Source organism: Daucus carota, chromosome 3 (genome assembly GCF_001625215.2).
Source record: "Daucus carota subsp. sativus chromosome 3, DH1 v3.0, whole genome shotgun sequence".
NCBI lineage: Eukaryota > Viridiplantae > Streptophyta > Magnoliopsida > Apiales > Apiaceae > Daucus > Daucus carota.
The window spans coordinates 14,084,634-14,107,853 of NC_030383.2; the positions used below are offsets into that span (position 1 = coordinate 14,084,634).

Here is a 23,220-nt window from a genome sequence, read left to right on the forward strand (position 1 = left end):
TTATAATTTAATAATTATATATCTTTAGTGTATAATTTTACATGTAATGCAACAAAAATATTGAGAATATATTTGAATAATCAAATTCATATAAAATATTTCACGACTCAAATTTATAGTAATATTTTAAATATTATTTATCAAATCAGTTAGAAATTGTCTAACATAATCGAATCGAAACCGAGAAATTAAATTTTAATATGATATTATGAAAATTCAAAAAAAAAATAAAAAAATTGAGAGGTTGTCATGTAAAAAGAGTTATTTTAAAATTCAAAAAATGAGTTTTGCGAAAATTAAAATGATTTTCGATTTGTAATTGGATTTATTACAGTATTTTGAATGAAAACATTCCCAGGTTGTGCGTGTGCCTGTGCGAGATATTGGGGATGTGGTAACATAAAAATAGGGTTGTGTAAAGTGAAGAGATGCAATATACAGTTATACACATTGCTTGTGAGTTGTGAACGTAGATTCTCCAGAAACACAACGAAGATGGAGGAAAGAGGCAAGTATGTGGCTTTAATTGGAGTTGGAGCGCTACTAGGTTCTCTTTCAACCTTGTCGATTCTTAAGCTGCTATACAAGAGGTCTCTCTCTCTCTCTCTCTCCCTCCCTGTCTATACTTTGTTTGTCAAAGATTCATGAGATTGGGTTATTATACAGGACTATTAGATGCCAGCGCGCTTACTCCTATTCCTTGTATGTTGCAGAAAGGACCGTAAACTTGCATATATGTCCATCAAAGAGGCATTAGAAACCAATGGTGAGTGTTGGAGGACCTAACTTTTACTTTCACCGCTCGTGTTTGATTTATTTCACTTTGCCCACTTTGTTTTATTATGACTCAGATGTTTTATAGATAAGTAAGATGATTTAGTTGAACATATATCTCTCATAATTTGCTAGTTCTGTTCATGGGTGTTTAACTGTCCTCTTATAATGACTTGGATAACGGCTTATATTATGAAATAGTATATGTTATGGAGCTAAAAAATTTGAAATTACAGCTGTGTTACTTTGATATGCACACCTCGTGACATTCTTCATCAATAGTCTTGTGCTTTCCTTAAGTGTAAATTTGAGTCCCCTAATAGTTTTGTGCTTAAATTAGAGTTCCGCTGATTAAATACTTTGCTTCACCTAATTATTTGCTATTTTAGCCATACCTTTGAAGGAAATAAACACCTCATTCACCTGTCATTATAAGATTTAAGTTCTATAAGGAATATGATGAGATCTAATTGTGAAGAGTATGCTATGGAGCCAACAGATCTAGAAAGCAAATTATCGGTATTAACTATTAAGTAATAACTACTGCCTTCATTCTACAGGAAGAGACTCATGTGTATTTAATTGTACGATAAAAGTGAAATTTGATAGATTAATAATTTGATATCTACGTTTTTGAATAAAGATTTCAATTTAAGATTCCACTTTGTTGGAAATTTAGAGTATTCTCAAAACTGACCATGTTTGTCACATCGGTTAGTCGAGTCTATAGAGATTCAACTTATCTATTAATCCATAAACTAATAATATTACATTAGATGATAAATAATTATATATATCTTATATATGTGGTCTCTTACAAAAAAAATCCAGTTAGTATGTATCTAAATTGCGGAACTGTTATATAAGGTACGATCATCTTTTTTTTTTTTTGTCATGCTTCTTATGCATATACACACACAGACTTTACATGTAAAACACACACACACACGTGTGTGGATATATATATATATATATATATATATATATATATATATATATATATATGCAAATGATCTAATAGATTTTGCACTAGTTAACTGACTGGTCGACATTACAAGTCGTTCTGACTAGTTTACAAATTGACTGCACGAACTCAAGTTGACTGAAATTTCAACAATCAGCAAGACGACCTTTCCAGTCGACCCTCTAAACTACAACTTGTCTCGAGTAGTCAACCGCTGTGACCACATTGAAATCGAGCCGTTGGATGAATCAATGTTAGTATCAACAACAATTGCTTCCTTACATTTTAATTCCAGAATTTAGCACCTGTACTTATACTAAAAGCCATTCTGAATCTTTTTGTGGAAAGAAAAATATGCTATTTAGGAAGTTCTTCCACATCTCAGGGTATTAAAACCAATCTTATACATACATATCGCCAACTGATATGATTGTATTTGTATACTGTGCATAGAATAGTTTATTAACCAATCTCATATGGTCTTAAAAACTACAAAGCACAAAAAAGTGTAGTTGGGAGATATGTAGAGGTAATGAGGTATATCGCCTGACTCTCACTCTCATTTAATTGGTGCTGAAAGTTTGTTCTCCCATTGATGACATATAGTACTGTAGATTCAGGCAAATTGCGTATCGAATTCATGTATGTTCTGACTAGAAGAAGGGTGCAACTTATGTGTTTACTGCTAGATCTTTATTTTGCAGGTAAAAATTGTATGTCAAATGCAGTTGTCAAGGGTTCTAACTTTACAAGCGCTAATGAATCCAGCACCAGTTATCTGGACATGCTAAAGGATGACATTGTTTCTGAACACCTCACCAGGTACTGATAGTTTACATAATTAGTGAATTATCTTGTTTTTTCCTACTTGCTATGCAATTTCGTTTTTGTATATAACTGTATAAGTTAATTTGAGTAGTGATAGAGACAGGTTACAGTTATTATGAGGTGCAGTCACATTAGTTCATTTAATATTATGTATATGTATGTTTAAATGTTTGAAAAATTAATATTTTATAATATTACCACTGGACTACTGGACCTCCCCCAGTGCTTTAAAGTAACTTAATACGAGTAGCTACTTATATCTGAAGACCTTTCCTGTAAATCTATAAAATGATCAAGTTTATGATAATTCATAAATATTAAAAGATTATAATACTTTCACCAACATACTAATATTATTTGTTTACTATTATTGGATAAGTGTCAGATTGGGATATAAAAAGTACATGGACGCTCTGTAAATCAGTTTCATATATGATAATGTGAAAAATTGAATAACTCCATGTTTTTTCTTTTCCTGATATTTGTAGAAATATTCAGTTCTTTGGCCTCAATTCCCAACAGAAAGTGACCGCGTCTTATGTTGTAGTCATTGGTCTTGGAGGGGTAGGAAGTCATGCTGCTTCTATGCTTCTGAGATCTGGGGTAGGAAGGCTTCTTCTAGTTGATTTTGACCAGGTATTCCTCGACCTACTTATTTCTATTATTTTTATGGATCATATGTTCTACCTGTTGTAGTTTTAAAACTTGAGTTGAAGAATATTCTTGAAGTAGTTAGTCTAAATCTCTTTTAGCTTTATTGTTGACTATCATTCACGTTTCTGTTTTTTTGTGGTTATATTAGAAACAGACAAGGGAGTACCATATGCTTGCATGTTTAGGTTTTCATTCTTGGTTGTAAGCTACAATACTATGCCACGGGCATACTAAACTAAATCCTAAAGGCGTACTCCTTTGAGCTTTCTCATTAGAATGGAAGGAAATTACATTGTTACAAACGTCTTATCGCTCGTGGCAGTGCTTTTAAGGAACTAAACAGGGAACCAAAGAAAAAACCAGTTCATTAAGTATGCTATAAAGGACCTCCATCTACATAGTGTAGCATTATGCTCGTTACTGATTCACATAAATGATAACATTTTAGAATGCACAGTATTTTTCACATGGTTCTTGATAACGTGGTCTAACAAAATGATATGCGGAGGTTTTGCATCTTGATTTATTTGTAAAATATAATTCAAAATTGTAATGTGAGATTCCAATGCTATATTTTGCTTATGTGTAAAGGTGTCACTTTCATCTCTAAATCGTCATGCTGTTGCAACAAGAGAAGATGTTGGCACCTCAAAAGCTCAATGCCTTAAGAAACACTTTTCCTCAATTTTTCCAGAGAGTCATGTAACTGCTAAGGTGTTGTTATATGATGCATCCTCAGAGGAAGAAATCCTTTCCGGGAACCCTGATTTTGTTCTGGACTGCATTGATAACATTGACACGAAGGTACTGGTTACATCTTTTATTGTATACATGCTAACCTAAACAAACATACCCTCATGAACTGCATATTTGCACATGTGCATAGTCATAATTTTAAAATATTAATATAGGAAGAAAGTTTCATATTTTTTGTCTGGGTGACTTGTTAAATTTTATAGGGAAGTGTTTTATTAGAATTTCATACTATATCTGTGTTTCACATGGTTAATTATTGTTTATTCATTTGTCGTACATATTTGGTAGTGTTAACATATCTACTACATAGTCCTGAGGTAAATGTGTCTATGAGAATATCTGTCAATCTGCTTGTCTAATTAAATTGAATATGCTTGCTATATTGTACATAACAGGTTTCGCTCCTTGCTGCATGTGTACGTAGGGGTGTAAGGGTTCTGTCTGCAACAGGAGCTGGGGCAAGAGCTGACCCTACAAGAATACGTGTGGCCGATCTAAGAGAATCGACCAATGATCCACTTTCCCGAGCTGTAATGCATCTTCTATTCTTCTGCATTCCTTACATTATGTTCATTTCTAGGAGGTAAACGGAGACCTGAAGTTTTTGTCTCATAGAAATAGAATATAATGATCGTGGCTTTATAAGAAGTAGTGAGATTCCCACCTTGACACAAGTAGCTGAACTTTATAAGAGTCCAGGGAATAGTGAATATATTGGCAGTGGGTGTGACGACTCTACTGAAGAAAGAAAGAAAATTTTTTATGTACTATGTTTTTTTACAAAATTATCTATAATGGAGAAATTTTAAAATGATCCCACTAGAAAAGTTCCGTTATAAAATTTACCCATTGAATTGTGCAGAACTGCAGATAGTTAATTTAGTCTTTTAAATTAAAATCTTACTGATCTTGGATAAAATTTTGACTCCAGTGAAACAGTGACTGAAAATTTTGGCTACGCCACTGATTAGAATCATACCTTCTTTAGTTTTTTTTTTTTTTTTGAGAGTACCTGCTTTAGGGTTTTGGTTGGGGCATTGTAAACAAGAATCTTGCTGCAGTGTTTACATTATACCTGATTAGGGTCGCTATACCTGCTAACTTATCTAGTAGATAGTATATTATATCGTAGATGCTATTTCAGCTGTTTATTCCGATCTTTGGCGACTTTGGATAGAGTATTAGTATAAGTAGTATTGTTAGGGATAAAAATACGAGACTCAACTTCTAATGCAAAGCACACACACAAAATATATGACGTGGAAACCCACGTCCCAACTTGTATTATTAATCAAAACCATTATCAATAAAACAATCAATCGAACTTAGATACTCAAGCCTCATAGCACTCTAGCATCCGCTCGCAGGCGATACCTAAGTTTACATCTTGAGCACAACTATCAAACACAGTATGACTATGTATATATAGCCATCTCATACTTAGATAAATTAGAATCTAATTCTAAAATACCTATTATAATCCTAATCTAATTCTGATTTCTAACTCAAATCAGAATCTAATTCCTACTGGGTTAGTACCCAACAATACTTTCCATACTTTGTGACCAACACATACATTTTATAATAATTGTCTAAACATACAATTATTATCCATATATGTTTTGGATCACCCAAGCCCATGATACAATTGTAATGGGCCGATACCTAACAAGTATATACCATAGTAAGGAAGGGTACCTTAGTCCTTTGCTAGTTAGTTAATTGGCAGACTACTATGAATATTCTTGTAATGTTTTCATTTCATATTATGTTGAATTTGAATACAATAAATGGAATATATTACCACCAACTGCTTCCATCTCTGCAACTGCTTTCTCTCTCAAAAACCCTAGCTTTCTCAACAAGTTTTCGATGCTCTATCTCTCTCTCTCTATGTCTGTGTGCGCGCGCGCGTGCTGTACTTGCTTGTTTCTCTCTATGTCTGTGTGCGCGCACGCGTGCTGTACTTGCTTGTTTCTCTCTTATTAAACCAGAAATCTCAAAAAAAGTAACAAAAGAGGTTAGGAACTCACCGATCCCTAACAATGACTTCGTGTCATGTGGTCTATCTGTGCATAATCTTGATGAAGTTCAGCATCAGTTCATTATTTAAGTTCTTTTTAGTAAATTAATTGAAGAGAATAGACATCACATTCTATTATGTGGATCAACCTCTTTTCGCTTAATATTTTGGCAAACATTTTATTCCTCTGACATCTTTTTTGCAGGTTAGACATCATCTAAGAAGAGATCATGGTATTGAAGGTGGTATTCCTGTTGTTTTTTCATTGGAGAAACCCAAAGCAAAGCTACTACCCTTTAAGGGACCAAGTGGAGATGAGGAAAAGCCTTTAGATTATCAAGTGAGGATGTTTACTTTCACTTTTTCACTTTTTTTTTTTCACGTGAAACTTCACACAAACTAATTACTACGATTTTTAATTAGTTTCATTATGGATTCTTGTGCTAGCTGTATATGTATAAGTATATAAGATATGACTACTCGAGTTTCCTGTTGCAAAAACATACTAATGTACTAAGTTATGGTATCAGATAGTACCAGGATTTAGAGTTCGCATAATACCTGTGCTTGGGACCATACCTGCAATTTTTGGACAAGTCATGGCTTCCTATGTTCTTACTCAACTGGCAGAGTTGCAAGTCCAAACAGAACCTGTGGTGAATTTTGACATGCATCACTATCAAGTGCTCCATCAGCGTCTTATTGAGCATGAGGAGCTATTATATGGCACATCTATGCAAGTTCAGGTATTTGGCTAAATGCCATTTTCAATGGATATCATGTTTATCTATCTGCAATGCTGTTCTGTACTGAGATCACAACCCGTTAACTCAATTACTAATGTTACCATTTTTTTTCTTACTGAGCAAAATGAGCCATGGAATTGTGTCTGTTTTTGTCTATGTGGAGCCTTTTAACTTTGTTTCTAGATTTTGGGGCATACCTATAGCTGCTCCACGAGTGAGGTTTATGTACCCTGCTGCTTTTTTGTAAAATCAAAACTCTGCTATTGGCTACAAATAAAGTTGGAGACTGTAACTTGCTAGATAAATTCTGTAAATCCTGGGTGAAGCTCACATGCAGATTTGAATCTTAGAACATCTTTTTGAAGTTCAACCTAAGTATTACTTCTTTTGAGTACAACAAAGTAATCGAGTGAACAAATATAACTTTCTTTTTAATAATTATAGCGTAACTTATGATACGTCTTTGCACTTCCGTGAAGAGTCGACCAAGTTGCCCTTAGTTGGGCAGGTTTCCCAGGGCAGCAGGCAGCCTAGCAGGCCCTGCATGTGACTATGTTCGAGACAGATCTGGTCACATGCAAAAATAAATTTTGCGAAGAATGATGTGTCTTTATATGTTTCTATGGTTTTATTGGTACTCTATGGATGTGGAGCTGAGTTACCATTGTGCCATGTACTAACCAGATGGCTTTGCTGTTAGGGGTGGGGGTACTAACATCCTTTTAGTATTAGGGTACTTGAGTCCTTTTGTAGTATTTGTTAGTTACAAGTGGGAGACTAATATAAATACTCCTGTCATGTTTACATTTCATGTTATGTCGAATTTGAATATCTGAATATGGAAATATATTTCCACCTGTTCCCCCCCCCCCCCCCCCCCCCCCCCCCCCAATCTAAAACATTAGCTTTCCCTACAAGTTTATCCGTTCTTTATTTTTCACCTAATCTCTCTTATGTCTGCAATTAAACACTCAAGTCTCTCCCTATATCTGCTGCACTTGCTTGTTTCTCTCTTATTGAATCAGAAAATCTCAAAAAAAAAAGTCAGGAAACTAGTTAAGAACTCACTGATTCCTAACACTTGCGTATATGTTTCTTTGGTCAATTAGGAAGCTATGAGCTAAATGTTAGTATCTTAGGGATTTGTGATTTTTCTGGATAATGTAGTGCCTATTTCTTATGCCCCGAGTCTTGAGAGGTGTAGGAAGTGATTTAAACCCAGGACCCTGATTTTATTCATGTACTGTGGTAATATATCTAAACCTTATCACTGTGATATATGTGCTGCAGTTCGTTTGGGTGATTGTTGGCCTTACTCTGGATTATTTTCTCACCCTAAAGATATTTTGATGACAAAGGAAGACTACTGATGTTTAGTTACTTTTGTGATTCTACATTATTTTGTTCCATCATTGTGTAAAAACTTCTACTTGTGTGTTTTCTATGCTGGTTTTGCTGTTTCCGCTCAAGTAATTGTCTGGTGTAGTGTTATCCAAGTTGGCTGATTTTATCACTATGGATTGTATCATTTTCTATAGGTGGATGTGGAAGAAGTTAGATACATTGCCAAAGAATTATGGCATGGGCACAGTGCAAAAGACGAATCTATTAAAGACTTCGGCCGTGCAATGTGGCGCTCTGTTAATGACTTGATGCTTGTGAGGTATGAATGATTCAAGTATTCTATCATTACTATGTGAGGACTTGCTAATTTTTTTGTACTTCTTAAAAGGCACAGTTTATTTTATAATGCTTATAAAATTTTCCTATAGCTGATGTATACCCAAGATAACGGGCGCAAGTCCAAAAATTATGCTTAAACAGTGTAGACTAATGATTCAAAAATTGTGCTTCATAATCAAGTATTAATACTACTAAGTTTTTGTAAGAGTTAGAAATTGATTGAGTACGTTGATGAAATCTCAGCTAGGTGCAATAGATGATTCCTTAAAAGATACTCCCTCTGACCTCTGTCCTCCTCATACTTTGGGGACAAAGGGCTCGTCATGCATTTCAAAACTCCTATAAATATATAGTTTCAAATTATTTTAATTTTTTTTTCTTCTGAATAAAAGTTTAATATTTAAATTTGTATATAAAAAAAGAAAATTTTTAAAATGAGTTATGGAACTATACTTTATAGGAGCCTTAAAATGTGTGTCAAGCTGTGAAAGAACACTGTAAAGAAATGAGACGGGCGGAGGGAGTATTGTGTAGTCATGTTCAACATAGTCTACTTATATATTAATTGTACTTACTGAACCCTGATGAGGATATAAGCAGTCTGGGTGCAATTTTTGTTTACTAGGTGGTTTGTGCCATTGCCTCGCTAACAGGATCCTATGCAGGGATGGTGTGTTAGGTATTATATGGGTAACAGTAGATATACATCACAATGGCGAATGGGCGTTGGTAAGATGTTATGACTTAAAAAAAGCCCATAAATAGGTCCAAGTACTGACCAACCGAAATTTTAATGTCTCGGCTTTAATAGTACTAGCCTTAAACTCGTGCGAAGCACGGGCTAGTAAACAATTCGAAATTTATTATTTATAATTTAATTTTTAACATAATTTCTTATTAGTAGTTTAGTATTGTTGGATGCCCATAATTTTTTTTTGCTTGATGAATTCTATTATAATGAATTGAAGTTTGATAAAATTATATCAACAAATTGATTATATTTTCTACTAGAAATTTTGCTTTTACGATATTATATATATATATATATATATATATATATATTATAAATTGTTAGTACAAACAGGAATAAATAGACTCCATCAAGTGCGATGAAGTATAAACCGAAAAAAGTTGCTAAGTATATAACAGACACACACAGGAAATTACCAAACATGTAGTGTGCAATGTGCAATATCAAATAATAATAAAGAATAACATATAAAGAGGTTTATAAAGAAGTACCTGGTGGATTGGTGGCTTGGGATTTCTTTGTTGAAAACTATAGACTTCAAAGTAAAGTTGTGCTCTCAACTAGGCATACTAAGAAGTTTATAGCGTGCCTGATTTTGCGCGGCTGGGCCAATTTTGTTAGAAGCTATTGGGCCACTTCAGGCTGGGTCATGGTATGGCTTACAAAAACAACATAAGGATGCCAATGGACATCACAATGACGCTGTACAACAATTAAGATATCCAGAAAGAGGCCATGAGAAATTTTTCTGTGTCATATTGCCATGGAGATGTCAACAATGATGGGTAGAGCCTTTATTTGGAAGATAGTAATCGTTGCTTATACTATCGGATATTCAGATTTGACTAATTAAACTAGTACTGGATATTATGCGCTTTCATTTATTATTAAATGCTAGCTTATAACCCGTGACATGCGCAGGTGTTCTTTATTATATATATTTTAATAATTTTACATAATTTTAATATGTTGTTTACATGATTCTGATCTTACTTATTAGTATTTTTGATAGATATTATAATATAAATATTTTAATATGTTATGTGCTCTTGATAGGATTCAAACCTCAAACCTTTAATACCATCTTAAATAGTGATATATAAAAAATTCAATATAACGGCTCCACTCAATTTGATTGAGTGATCTAACGTGTATAATGCACTGTACCGGACTACAAACCAACGACCAAATTTTTGTATGTTGAGTTTTAATTATATATTATAGATAGATGTAGGGGGAACACAAAGCCAGTTGAGATTGTATAGATTTTTGGATGCGGTGGAAAGAGGAAAAGCTTCACATGTTTTTTATAAACGAATAAAATCATGTCCTTGTGTATTATAATTTTCTGTTTTCACTTTTCAGATGGGATCAAGCAAAGCCAGCTTCAGTTTCAAATCTGATTCTTTTAAGATTCAAAGAGGTACTGTTAATTACGTTTACATTGTATATTTTGTCTATAGACAAGTGAAGGAAGCAAATATATAATTACCTTTCTACATGTGCTTATGAAAAAATATGCACCTATTAAATTTGTGCAAGTCTTGGTAACCATGATCTATCTAAATATTAGGGCTGAATGCATATATGGTCCCCCAAGATCTGTCAATAAAATCTCACATATGCCGGGAATAGAACTATCATAATGACTTGGTCCTCTATCATTCTGTCATTGTTACCTTCTCCAAATTATAAAATCATTTGTTTTTAACTTGATATTAAAACAGATAATTTATTGATTTATTTTAGCCACAAATTGATAAATTATTTTTGCTATTGCACCCGGAGAAAAGACATACTTCATATATCATGTATTATAGTTGTAAGCTTACAATGTAGTTCAGGAGACTAAATGGGATATCATGGATGTACTTTAGGGAGACTAAATGGGAATCTGAATATTTTAAGTGAGTGCCACTAAATAAGCAACGGCTATAAGCCCATGGTAACTAATTATGTAGAATCAAATGTAATGTATAGCTTTCTATTTATATTCTCTATGATGTCTGTGTATTATAATATTTTAAAAATGAAATAGTAGCTATTAGAAATCATTCAACTTAACATTAAATGATGTTTGTTTTCAAAAAAAAAATAAAAATTAAATAATGTTTAAAATGTAACGAATTGAAGGAACGTCATGAATGTGTAAAGTATAGGGGTAGGATAGGTCAAAGCATCTCCAATAGGGGTGCTAAGAAGTTAGCCAACATCTATGTGGGGGGTGGGGGGTGGGGGGTGGGGGGTGGGGGGGGATGACACTTTTGGGTTCCTCCTTGTCGGAGTTGCAAGGGTGCCAAGAAACCAACTTTTGGCATCCCCTTAAATGGAAAAGCCCAATTCTTATATTAAAACTATAGATTATCCTACCTATTATATTATTATATTCTCAATTATATATATAATCATATTTTCCTAAAAAGGGGACCAGTTAGGCACCTTCTATGGGGTGTCAACTAGCAATTAAAGGCATCAAGTTTGACATGGATGAAAGAAAAACCAAATAAATTAAACTCTCTAATGAGTTGGTAATGTTTGGCAAGGGTGCCTCTCTATGGGAGATGCCTTTATAGGGTTTGTGCAAAGGTGACAAGTGAGGGGGTTTGAGGCCCGAGGCAAAGCTGAGGAGCATATGCATATTGCCCACTGGATTAGATTATTAGAATAAAATAGAGTTCGACACATGGTTTAGTCAATTTTCAATATCATGTTATCCTAGAATTTGATTATCTATTTAATTTTGTTCATTGCACATGTCAAATTGAGTTCGGAGATTCTTATTCTGTAATGTCATAAAATGGCATTCCTTGGGCACACATCTTAATCTACATGGTAACTATACTATTTTTCACCAAGTTAAACTGGGAACCTCCATGTAACCAATGTTTTCTGTTCAGGCTGATGAACACGAGTCGAGGACACTTGAATACATAAGAGAGAAGGAACCACAATTTTACAGGAGGGTGACATCTGTGCTGAAGAAAGCTGAATTTGATTTCGGACTGTGATTATAGGGTTTAGGGTTTTTTTTGGTGGTTGAGTGGCAGACAGCAGCAGCAATATGTCAGGCTCGGATATAGTTATCTTCCTGCTATCTGGTTCAATTATTTTCAGCTCAACTTTTGAAACTAGATCGAGTTGAAGACCAACATGAAATGGTGGAAACCGATGAAAACTACTGCAAAGTATGTACCAAATTCCAAATTAGTTATGATATGGTGATTGTCCTCCATAAAAGATTTTGAGTGATGAACATGTACAAGTTAAAAGGATTGCAATTGCTGGTGAGTTTTGGGGTGGGGAAATAGGCACATTAATCCTTATGACGCCAAAAAGACGGGGACCAACAAGAATATCTCATCACCCTGGTCTATAAATAGAAAATTAGTTATTAAAGTGTAATTGTTGGGGAGTGCTTGGGTCTGGGAAATATGCCCATCAATCCTGATGATGAGGCCAAGAGGGGACCAAACATTCCTCATTCGGTTTACAAATAGAAAGTCAATTTTACAGCGGTTAGAAAAGATGACTGCCAGGCTGTTAACTCTTAACCTTTTATGCAAAAGAGGAAGATATTACATATCTAGTTTGATTGATAAATATTCCCTTGCTTACTGAAAAGTCAACAATTTCGAGGGAGGTAGAATTTTTGGTAATTTCTCGTAACAAAAAGGTGGTGCAAGCTCAATAAACATGATAATCAAATTGGGGGCATATTGCACAGTGAGAAATATAATACCACTAATCTAAAGGAAAAGTAACTGAAAATTCACAACTATTTTTCAATAAGTATTTTAAGAAAGTATAATTTTGTTAAATTATTAAATTGAGAATATTATAAATTTTCAATTGCTGTAGAGATAATTTAATTAAACACTCCAACATTCGAATACATTCTAAAATCCGAGTTTAATACACCTGAATTTTTTTCAAAATCCAAATTGAATAATTCCAAATCTTAAAAATTCAAATTGAATAACCCATCCATAATTCAAATCTTAAAAATATAGATATATGAGTTTTTGATATTTTAAGTGAATATAAAAATGATGCAAATAATCAGACTTATTTTCATCATAATTTATGTAATTACATCTATACTATACTATAATAAGCCAACATATGTTTAATTTGTAGTCGTACAAAATGTTGGTTTAGTCATCTCTTTTATAACTACAAGTCGGTCACGTGTAGACTTCTCTTTCTCTTATAATATTAAAGAGTTTATACCGTTCAAATTACAAACACTTGTGATGTAATACAAGATAAAAAAAACTCCATCATTATTCTTTTAAATATAATTTATATATTATATTATAATAAACCGATATTAGTACTCACTCCGTCTCAATTTATAGGTCCATTTTGGAATAAACACACATATTAAGAAAAAAGTTGGTTAGATAGATACTTATCTCATGTATCATTAATTAGTGTATTGATAAGTGAGAATATAGTTGAGTTTCAAAAAAATCACAAATATAGGGATTTAGTGCATTGAGAAATGAGAATAGTGTTGAGTTTCAAAAAAATCACAATTAATATGTAGATAAATTTGTATTGAAAGAAGAGAGGGACAAGTATTTTGGGACAATTTTTTTTTTTTCAAACTGGACCTATAAATTGAGACGGAGGGAGTATAATTCGTAGTCGTCCAAAAAATGTAATCAGTTGGTAAATATAATCAGGTTAGAATCTAATTCATTAATACTAAAATACTAATAAGATAATGTTGAAATTTAAATTATAATTAATAAATTATGATTTCTATACCCGCCCGTGCTTCGCACGGGTTAAAGGCTAGTATAAATAATATATCACAATTTAACTAATCTAATATAAATTACTTCTGTCAAAAAAAATAATAATTTTAAATTACTTAAATTTTGACTTAAAAATATTTGATTTAAAAATATTTGATTTGATGTCAACCTCACCGTTGCTCGTTCTACACCGATAACACTGAGAACCAATCAACCCTGTGAAAAAAACACACACACACGCAGAGCAGAGAGAATCTCATCTCAGCAGCGCAAAGCAAACGCAAACTGTAATCTAAAAGGAAGTACGGGTAATCATAAATCTCGGCCGAAATCGGCGATGGCGGCCGCGGGTAAATCCCGATCCGTAAACAGCTCAGCGAGTCCCCCCGATTTTACTTCAAAAATCAGTCTCTCATCTCATCAAATCAAGTACTGCTCTCAAGCTCTCACCTTTTTCAAGGATAAGATCATTAATCACCGCCGCTCACTCAGTCAAGAATTCGATATGTTGCAGGTTTATCTTTTTTATCCCATCCTTATTTACTTGTCAATTTTGGCAATTATCAATCGTTTCTATATATCATAATTGATATAGATAATCAATGCATTGTATCGTCACTTCTGTCCGAATTCATTGATGGTTTAGATTTTTATGTAATGCCTGTAAGTTTTTATATGTGATATGTGAAACATGTTCATTATTAAATGCGAATATACGGATTCTGTGTTTGTGTCATTAGGCTTGAATCAGGCTAATGTAAAGACACGGCAATTATGTAATTTATTGAATTTATGTAATGCTTAGTGAATGCTCAATTGTTTAATGAAATAATACATATTTGATGTCATTGAATTTGGAAGGCGTGAATTTTGATGCTATTGGCTAAAACGAGTAAACACTCCAGAAAATTAGTTGTACTAGACATTTGTTATGTAGCTGATCAGTCAGGCCTACTACATTTTATTTGTTGGTCTCAATAGCTCCCTCAGCATTGAAGCTTTGTCTTTATATTCAACTGAGACTTCTGTCTGGCAACATAATGGTTATGGCTGTCTACACATATTTAAATTCACTATAATGGATATATAACAGTGTCCAGCCTATTTGAAAATTTTCCATTCGCATTTTCTAGTTTTTGTGGAACTAGATTTTTGATTGATTGAATGCACAACTAATGTTGGCCACCTAGCAAATTCATCATTTTCCTGTAAATGGGAATAGTTTTTTTTTTTTGGTCATAAAACGGTTGTATTATACCAAGAAAGAAAGTTACAAATCCGGATGGACAGAGTTTCCTTCGTTCAAGAAGGTATATTATCTAACCGAAAGTATGTAAATACTTCGGAAGCTTAGATAACATAGCCTTTCAAGTCAGAAGAGATAACCCACAAAAAAAGGGCCTCGTTAAAACCCCTCAAGAGCAAAACCCTGTGGGAAAAAAACTCAAGGGGGAAAAAGAGTGCTCTACAAAAATTACATTGATTACAAAACAGACTAAAAATGATGTCTTCTATATTCCTTTCAATCTATGTTTGTAGCTCAACTGTCTTGTACACCAAGATTCGCGTCTTCTCGGAAGCAGCCTTAATAAATAAATTCTTAAAATCTTTTTCAAACATCCTGAAAATAAGACAAAACAGAATGAAACGAATGTGAGCGAATTTTAAAAAAATTAAAATAAAGACATAAACGAGCCAACATTATGGCACTTAAATGCCTCTATGGGCCAATAATGCCCCAATAATGGTCGCCATAAATGGTACTAAAAACCTTAATTAAGAATAATTAATATCCTTAATTAAGGCACAATTATCGCCAAATTAGCTCTTCTTCTCCACCCCTTCTAGACCTATCCATCACCACCATGGATATGACCTTGTTAGGCAAGAAGTTCCTACATCCATAAAAATTAGCAATACCAGAACAACACAAATATATATAAATATGGATGAATATCAAAATATAAAGAATAACGACGACAAATAAAGATTAAATCAAACAAAAGAAGTAATTCAATAAGCAAATCGTCGATCGGCTTCGTCGACATCGATAGGCTCGAGGTAAGAAAGGACCTAGAATCTCCGACAAAACTCACTTCCCGAAGACAGATAAACAGTGCTATTTTCAGATTACCAAAGAGAGAGCGGAAAGATACGAGAGCCGGAAACCGGAGGCGACGGCGACGGCCGACGAACTTGACAGTGACGTCATGGATGGACTGGGCATTACTGGACTGACTAGCCATGGAGTGATCCGATATGGTCTAATATTTAAAAGCATCAAAGATAATAAAATTTTGAGACATTGATTGTGCAAATACAATCAAACACATCAACCATCCACCACCACCGACACAATCACACATGTATATTTAATCGAATTTGTTTTACCGATTGAGAGAGTGAGCAGTGAGGGGAGAGAGGCATAAAGAGAGAGCCCAATTCATTTCACTGAGAGAGAGGAGAGGCGACTGTGACAAATGGGAATAGTTATTTATGCATTTCATACCATTTAATGTTTTTCTTGAGCAACTGGTGCTTTTGCTAGATTATCATTCTTTGCTTGGTTACTAATCTTTATATTTATATGCACAGGCCAATCGGATGAGAGCATTGGAAGCGCAAAATAGGTGTTCAGTGGCCTACAACTCAAATAATATTAGCAAGAACCGTTATACAGATGTTATACCTTGTATGCTAATTTAATAACTTTGTTATTTAAAAGTATGTTACAGTCATTGGCTCATTTATTAAATAATAATAATAATAATTTTATATGACTGCATTGCTATAGTTGACGATAACAGGGTTGTCCTGAACCCGTATAAAGATTATCGACCACCAACTGAAGGATATATCAATGCAAGCTTAATTACGGTAGATTTACATTTTATTGAGTTTTAATAATTTGAATATGCTAGTATAGTTCACACAATCAAAAGCTTCATTATTTGTGTCAGAAAATATTATGTTTTGTAACTAGGAATTTCTGCGTGTAGACTTCAACATCTGAAAGCGTTTCACGGTTCATAGCGACACAAGGTCCACTGCCGCACACCTATGAAGATTTTTGGGAGATGGTACTGCAATATCGCTGCCCAGCTATTGTGATGCTTACTCGATTGGTTGATAATTACAAGGTATGTACTATTGTACAATGAAGATAATCATTGTAAATCTTATGAGCATTTGCATACTTGAATTTGTTACTAAATTTTCTATAGTTTCCTTGTACAAAATTTAATGAAAGACCTATCTGGTTCGTGCACGTGGTTATAACAAATTTCATATATTTTATATTGAGATATTATGTAATATTCATATATCATATAAATTAATGTACTTATTACTAGTTCAACACATATTTTTGTTTTTAGATTTTTTTTACTATAGTTGATGTTTATATTATTATATATGTAGTAGATGTCTTCTTTAATATGGTTGAATTTGGACTTGTAAGTTAGGGATAATTTAACTTACAAATTTTTTTAGCGTTTGGATAATGTTACATATAAGAGAACAAATTTTTTTCTATATATTAAAAAATAACTTATTTGGTACTAGAATTTTATTGATATACATAAACTCAAAATTCAAAAAATTCAAAAATTTTAAAACCACATTCTTTAAATGAAAACTATATTATCATTTTTTATTTAAATAGACTTGCTTTGCATATAAGCGAACTACACAATTTTACCTGTATAACGTTTTAATATCTGTTTAACAACCAATGGAGTACAGATGGAAATGCTTAATTCATTTATTATGTATTTTAATTAAAGAAGACACTATGTTGTCAAATAGACTAAACACATGATAATTGATTAAGCTGTAAAAGGAATTAAGAAAAGTGGGAGAGAAGCTAGGAATTCAGCTTCCGCCTTCCGAATAAAAAGTCCTCAAAGAAGCCCATGGACTTCTGTATCCAGCCGCTCGCATATAATCTCTGGATGACTTCTTGCTCATATAAGCTCTACTTCTTTCCTCCAAAACACCCACCTTATATTATAGATGATAGAAAAAAATTTAAAATTGTAATAATTTATATGATTTTGTACAAATGTAGATTTTGAATATTATATGATTAAAAGATTTGTTTTTATTCTCATAGAAGCCGGAGAATAGGATTAAACGGTGGTCAATGATTAATTAGAGTGTCACTAATAAAAATTGGCTTAAAGCTATTATCAACTACTCTAATAGTTTTCGTGAAAAGTATAATATGTATCACACTGGGCGACATTTAATATTTATTTAAAATTTTAATTTTAGTAACATATACATAGTACATATTTGAATATTTAATTTATATTGGTTTTTTTTCAGAAATGACTTTTGTAATAGATCAAAAGAAATAGGCTTTATTAATTTGTTTGAATCGATATATTTTATAATTAGTCTGTTAAATTAAGTTTTAATAATAAGGCCCGTCGAAGTAAATATGCCTAAGTGTTTAAATTATAATATTGAAATGAGTTTCAATTAGAATATAATAAACCCATTAAAAATATGTTTTACAATAAATTGTGTTGTGCCAGTAAACATATGAATATAATGTTTAGCTCGCGCAACAGTTTTTTACTGGCACAACACAATTTAAGTAGTAGCTGATCAGAGCTCAAAGCTTGGATACCAAATCTGGTGCAGATATGTAAGAATAGCAAGTGTTTTTGGTCTTTTAGTTATATTTGTAGAATATAACAGCTACATTTGTAGAGAAACACATAGATTATCAGAGTTTAGAGATAGAATCACTCGAAAAGTAGATTGAGAGAAGAAAAGCAAACAATTCAGTCATAGACAAAGACACTAGAGTGAGAAAACTAGAGAGAAAGTATTGGTAGAACTGAATTCAATTTCAGATAATTGTTCAAAACATACTGAAAAATACAGATTGTTTATCAATTACTAGTTACTTCCTATTAAAAGACTATAGTACCCTTCTACTAATACTAGTACTCAAGTCATACTAATGTCTAATAGTAGTTTACTTATTATTATCTCTACTCTGGAGCTATCCTGGAGCTAAAAATTGGCGTTTTCACATTTGTTTTGGATAGACTGTTAGTGGAGATGACCATCTTTTACTGTTGTGTCAGCTGCCAATTAATTCTCTGCGCTCTGGACAAACCACATCGTTTATGTTTTAATCTGACAGGGATATATCTGCCTTTATATTACAAGTGATATTATTTTAGTAAACCATTTCATGGCACTGTCAGTTGCCCTACTGAAATGATATATGTGTCCTTTTTAATATACAAAAACTATGTTTAAGCTCCTGATTCTTGCATGATTTTCTCCTTTATGCAGACACAAAAGTGTGGAGATTATTTTCAGGCCGAAGATGGTTCACGAGAATTTGGCAATATATGCATCAGTACTAAATGGATAAAGACAACCAAAACTTCCTTAGTTCTGCGTAATTTGGAGGTCAAGTACAAGGAGGTAAAATTGTGATTGCAGCAACTTTGTGGCAATACAAGATCCTATTTCTGTTTCGCATAGTTTCCGCCCAAAAACAAATAAGTTTAAATATATAGTAAAGAAACACAATCTTAAGAAGTGGAGGATGTAGTTTCCTTTCTGTACTGTACAAAGAAATATCGCCATTAGTAATAATTTGTTACTTGAGTTCAGGGACTAGGCAAACCACGCGTTCCTGCCATTTATGAGCAATTACATGCTAAGTAGTTATATAATTCCATGAAGGTGCTTCGTTCTTATTGATCGTATTTAATTTTCCGTATTCTCATATCAAGAGCATGAGTACTTCATAATTCTGTCTCTAAATTTTCGAATGCATAGTCTTTTTCTTTTTGTATGTCCTTTATTTACTTTTAAAAATAAATAAATATTAGGAGTGCATTGGAAATAACTTAGAATGACTGAGAAACTAAAGTAGGATCTCTCTCCCCCACATAAAGAGAGTATGACACTGAGTATGAGTGTTTGACTATTGGTAGTAGCCTAGCGCACAAAGAGTTCATGCAGTCAGCCTTCAATTCTATACATTCTTTCTTTCTTAACCATATAACTATTTGAGTTTTGAACTTCTTTCTTCATCGCACTTTCACTAATACACATTTGTGTTATACTCGAAATCATTTTGTGTACCTGACATGACTTGGTACGCAAATATCAGAAACCCAAACATGAATTTTTTGTGTGTAACAAAGTTTCTGTATCTAGATATAATTGTTTATAGTCGTCACCGACTCACTATTGATTACCATGTCTTACATGGCAATAACCTTCAAGTGGTCCCAATTTCCACGGGACGAAGTTTTCTATATAGTAAGTAACAAAAAGCAGAAAGGATTGTTATTTGCTTACAAATAACGGCAGTTGCTTAAGGATTTTGAACATGTTAAAATTTTGAATTGTTTTGTGTATTAAATAGATAATTAGTACATACTTTTTTCTTTCCCTTCTTATTCTGCAGAATGTTACTTGTTCATTTTCATAAGATCTTCTACCTAATAACAGCTACAGTAATAAATAATAACCATGCTTTATGTCTTTAATGTTGTTTAGTCTGAAGAACCACCACTAGATGTTCTGCATATTCTGTATCCTGAATGGCCTGATCATGGAGTTCCCCAAGACACCCTTGCTGTTCGTGAGATTTGGAGAAGATTATGTAATGTACCTCCTACTGCAGGACCTGTTGTGGTGCACTGCAGGTTGGGCTCACAGTTTAATGAAATTTCTTTTCTTTTTTCTTTTTGCGATGATAGTATCCTAAAATTTTGTCTGAGGCATATTCTACTACTTCACAGTGCAGGTATTGGTAGAACTGGCACATATTGCACAGTTCACAATACAATCCAGAGGATTCTTGCTGGGGATATGTCCGCTTTGGATCTTGTTAAAACTGTATCTCTGTTTAGGTCACAGCGAATGGGAATGGTTCAGACAAAGGTATATCGACTCCTTTGCCTTGTTGCTCATTGTTCTGTCCTCGATATCCCTCCATAAGTTAATTAGGTACACTTCTAAGTTCCAGAAACTGATAACCACATTATGGCCTAGATTAAATTGAGAACCATTTCTGCATAAGAACTTCCTGAGCACCACGCAAATTCATTTTAATAACTTGCCATGTTTAATTTTATGTGCCAAGCACAAAACTAAGTTGTTTGATTGTACTATGTTTTCGGGGTTCTTAGATTTGTGGGGTTTTCACGAGAGCCTTACTCATACATTATTATCTTTGTATTATTGTTATTTATAATTATCTTTGAAGTGAAAGTATAAGTTTTCTTAAGTCGGTAATCGCAACAATGAGATTAAATATGTGCAGCATTGAACATTTGTTTTAGGAAAATTTTCAGTCTGCAGTCAAGGTCCAAGATGCTTCTGAAAAATACGCTTAATAGTCCCAAATTCCCAATGTGGGGCTTCAGTTTCTCTGACTTCTTATCGAGTGCTCTACTTATATTCTCATGTTAAATTCAAATCTGCATGGTTGTTTAGGAACAATACTTTTACTGCTATCATGCAATTATCCCTATATTCGTATGTTAAATTCAAATCTGCATGGTTGTTTAGGAACAATACTTTTACTGCTATCATGCAATTATTGAAGAACTAGAAGACCTCATCTCAGAATACAATGGTAGCAGGAATACCTAATGTTATGCTCATCGGTTTTGGGTTGGATCTGGTACAGGTTCATGCTCCATATGGAGATCCCTATGTTACTGATCAATATGTTTATATTTCTAGAGTATATTAGTATTTTAGATTACTTTGTACTCATCAGGTGCATGATTGACCTTATTGTTTTGATCCATAGATAGTGAACAATCTGCAATTTGGTAATTGGTACTCCCTTATTTTTTATACCAAAATTGAATTTCCCAGAAGTTGATCAATCCTCACCCCGAGCTGACCATATGTCGCCATCGCGTGTTCCTGAAGGCAATTCAGTGGTACCTAGGAATAGCAAATCATTTAGCATTCCATTAAGTTAGATTAAGGCGCTGTTTGGTTGGTTTAAAAGTCCAGTCAAAAACAACTTATTCTTGCTCTGCGGAAAATTTATAAGCTAACTTTCAACCGGCCGAATATGAGAAGATAAAAATGCTAACCTTTGAGTGACTTATCTTTATTTTAGAATTTGATTTTACTAAAATATAAAAGATCATTTTAAAAGATAATTCATAACATTTTCTTTATTATATTAATAATTTTTGTATTTTTGATAAGTCGTAAATGCGAAAAAAATTATTCAAATATATGAATTAAGTGTTAATTTCTCATTTATAAATTACTTCTAACTAATAGAAGATACGCATTTTTTTAAAGTTAAATTAAAAGGTATGTTTTTAATAAGTTAAATTAAAAGTTGATATGTAATAATCCATCTTGTGAATATATTTTTTATTGGTTGATTGGTGCTATGGTACTGGATAAATGAGTAGAGGGCTGGAGTGCAGACTGCAGTAGCTTTCAGCAACACTTTAGACTCGGTCATAATGAAACGGAGGTGGTCCACACGGACGACCTGTGAACAGCGATATTGTTATTGCAATTTGAACAGCGATATTGTTGTTGCAATTTGGTGAGAAGACGTTACATGTTAAAGGGATTTGATTTGGTTGGCAGTTGCATTTTCACATTTTCATTTTCGGATATGATGTAATGAAATATTATAAATAAAATTTTTATGGATAGAAGAAAAAGTACGCAAAGATCCGTGAATAAATAAACATGAGAATGTAGAAATATTTAGAATGAAGTGTATTATGTATAACCGTAATTTAAATGTCAGATGACCCCCAACTTTTTAAAATTATTATTTTCAATTCCAGTTTTATACTTTTAAATTTATATAATATGTTTTAAGGTTATATAATATGAATTTTGTTTCCTGACTGCTTAACTAACTGAATACAAATATTTTGAAAATTAAATATGAAAGATGATGATTTCTTTAGCAATCCATCCTGTATCCCTTTTGAAAATGATAACTTCACTATTGACCGTTGCATGCAATGCTCAAAGGAGTCAGTTTGTAAAAACTGAGTTTAGAGGCCTCATGTTCACATGAACAGATATATTGCGAGAGATGAGCACATGCGATTTTCACTGCTATTCAAAACACATTCCAACTATCTACTTGTCAGACACCAACAGAAAGCGAGATAATCAAACGCACAAATAATAATTCAGACATAAGACAAATAAAATATCTAAATGGGTTTCCCGATTTTTATGGAACAAAACTCGATCTTACAGAAGAATAAACAAAAAAGATTATTGATATA

General features: G+C 33.0%; 2 protein-coding genes across 6 annotated transcripts; both read left to right on the forward strand.

Annotated features, from left to right (window-relative positions):
* The first annotated feature begins 350 nt into the window (after nucleotides 1–350).
* Nucleotides 351–12,779, forward strand: LOC108215009 (tRNA threonylcarbamoyladenosine dehydratase). Of its 4 annotated transcripts, none has more exons than XM_017387312.2 (11): nucleotides 351–590; nucleotides 714–766; nucleotides 2,443–2,560; nucleotides 3,055–3,202; nucleotides 3,812–4,024; nucleotides 4,372–4,506; nucleotides 6,205–6,339; nucleotides 6,530–6,745; nucleotides 8,284–8,408; nucleotides 10,545–10,602; nucleotides 12,077–12,779. In XM_017387312.2, exons 1-11 carry the CDS (start codon nucleotides 496–498, stop codon nucleotides 12,185–12,187), a joined length of 1,407 nt encoding a protein of 468 aa, XP_017242801.2. In that variant the 5' UTR covers nucleotides 351–495; the 3' UTR covers nucleotides 12,188–12,779. The 4 variants fall into 4 exon arrangements, with proteins under 4 accessions (XP_017242801.2, XP_063946748.1, XP_017242800.2 ...); XM_017387311.2 differs by having other exon boundaries at nucleotides 361–590; nucleotides 2,428–2,560; XM_017387313.2 differs by having other exon boundaries at nucleotides 362–590; nucleotides 667–766; nucleotides 2,428–2,560.
* A 1,332-nt stretch (nucleotides 12,780–14,111) lies between these two features.
* On the forward strand, nucleotides 14,112–21,772 carry LOC108210797 (protein-tyrosine-phosphatase PTP1). Of its 2 annotated transcripts, none has more exons than XM_017382211.2 (8): nucleotides 14,112–14,456; nucleotides 16,538–16,634; nucleotides 16,737–16,819; nucleotides 16,942–17,082; nucleotides 19,259–19,393; nucleotides 20,483–20,631; nucleotides 20,728–20,869; nucleotides 21,500–21,772. In XM_017382211.2, the coding sequence occupies exons 1-8, from the start codon at nucleotides 14,280–14,282 to the stop codon at nucleotides 21,581–21,583; spliced, it is 1,008 nt and encodes a 335-aa protein (XP_017237700.1). In that variant the 5' UTR covers nucleotides 14,112–14,279; the 3' UTR covers nucleotides 21,584–21,772. The 2 variants fall into 2 exon arrangements, with proteins under 2 accessions (XP_017237700.1, XP_017237701.1); XM_017382212.2 differs by lacking the exon at nucleotides 21,500–21,772 and adding an exon at nucleotides 21,425–21,481 and having other exon boundaries at nucleotides 14,131–14,456.
* The last annotated feature ends 1,448 nt before the right edge of the window (nucleotides 21,773–23,220 follow it).

Bases quoted from the DNA above. Each gene is read 5' to 3' on its own strand.
- LOC108215009 (XM_017387311.2), top strand. From the start codon at position 496: ATGGAGGAAAGAGGCAAGTATGTGGCTTTAATTGGAGTTGGAGCGCTA. The intron at 4,507-6,204 runs GTAATGCATCTT...TCTTTTTTGCAG, and splicing joins ATGATCCACTTTCCCGAGCT to GTTAGACATCATCTAAGAAG. The intron at 6,746-8,283 runs GTATTTGGCTAA...CATTTTCTATAG, and splicing joins GCACATCTATGCAAGTTCAG to GTGGATGTGGAAGAAGTTAG.
- LOC108210797 (XM_017382211.2), top strand. From the start codon at position 14,280: ATGGCGGCCGCGGGTAAATCCCGATCCGTAAACAGCTCAGCGAGTCCC. The intron at 14,457-16,537 runs GTTTATCTTTTT...TTATATGCACAG, and splicing joins AAGAATTCGATATGTTGCAG to GCCAATCGGATGAGAGCATT. The intron at 16,635-16,736 runs GTATGCTAATTT...GCATTGCTATAG, and splicing joins TTATACAGATGTTATACCTT to TTGACGATAACAGGGTTGTC.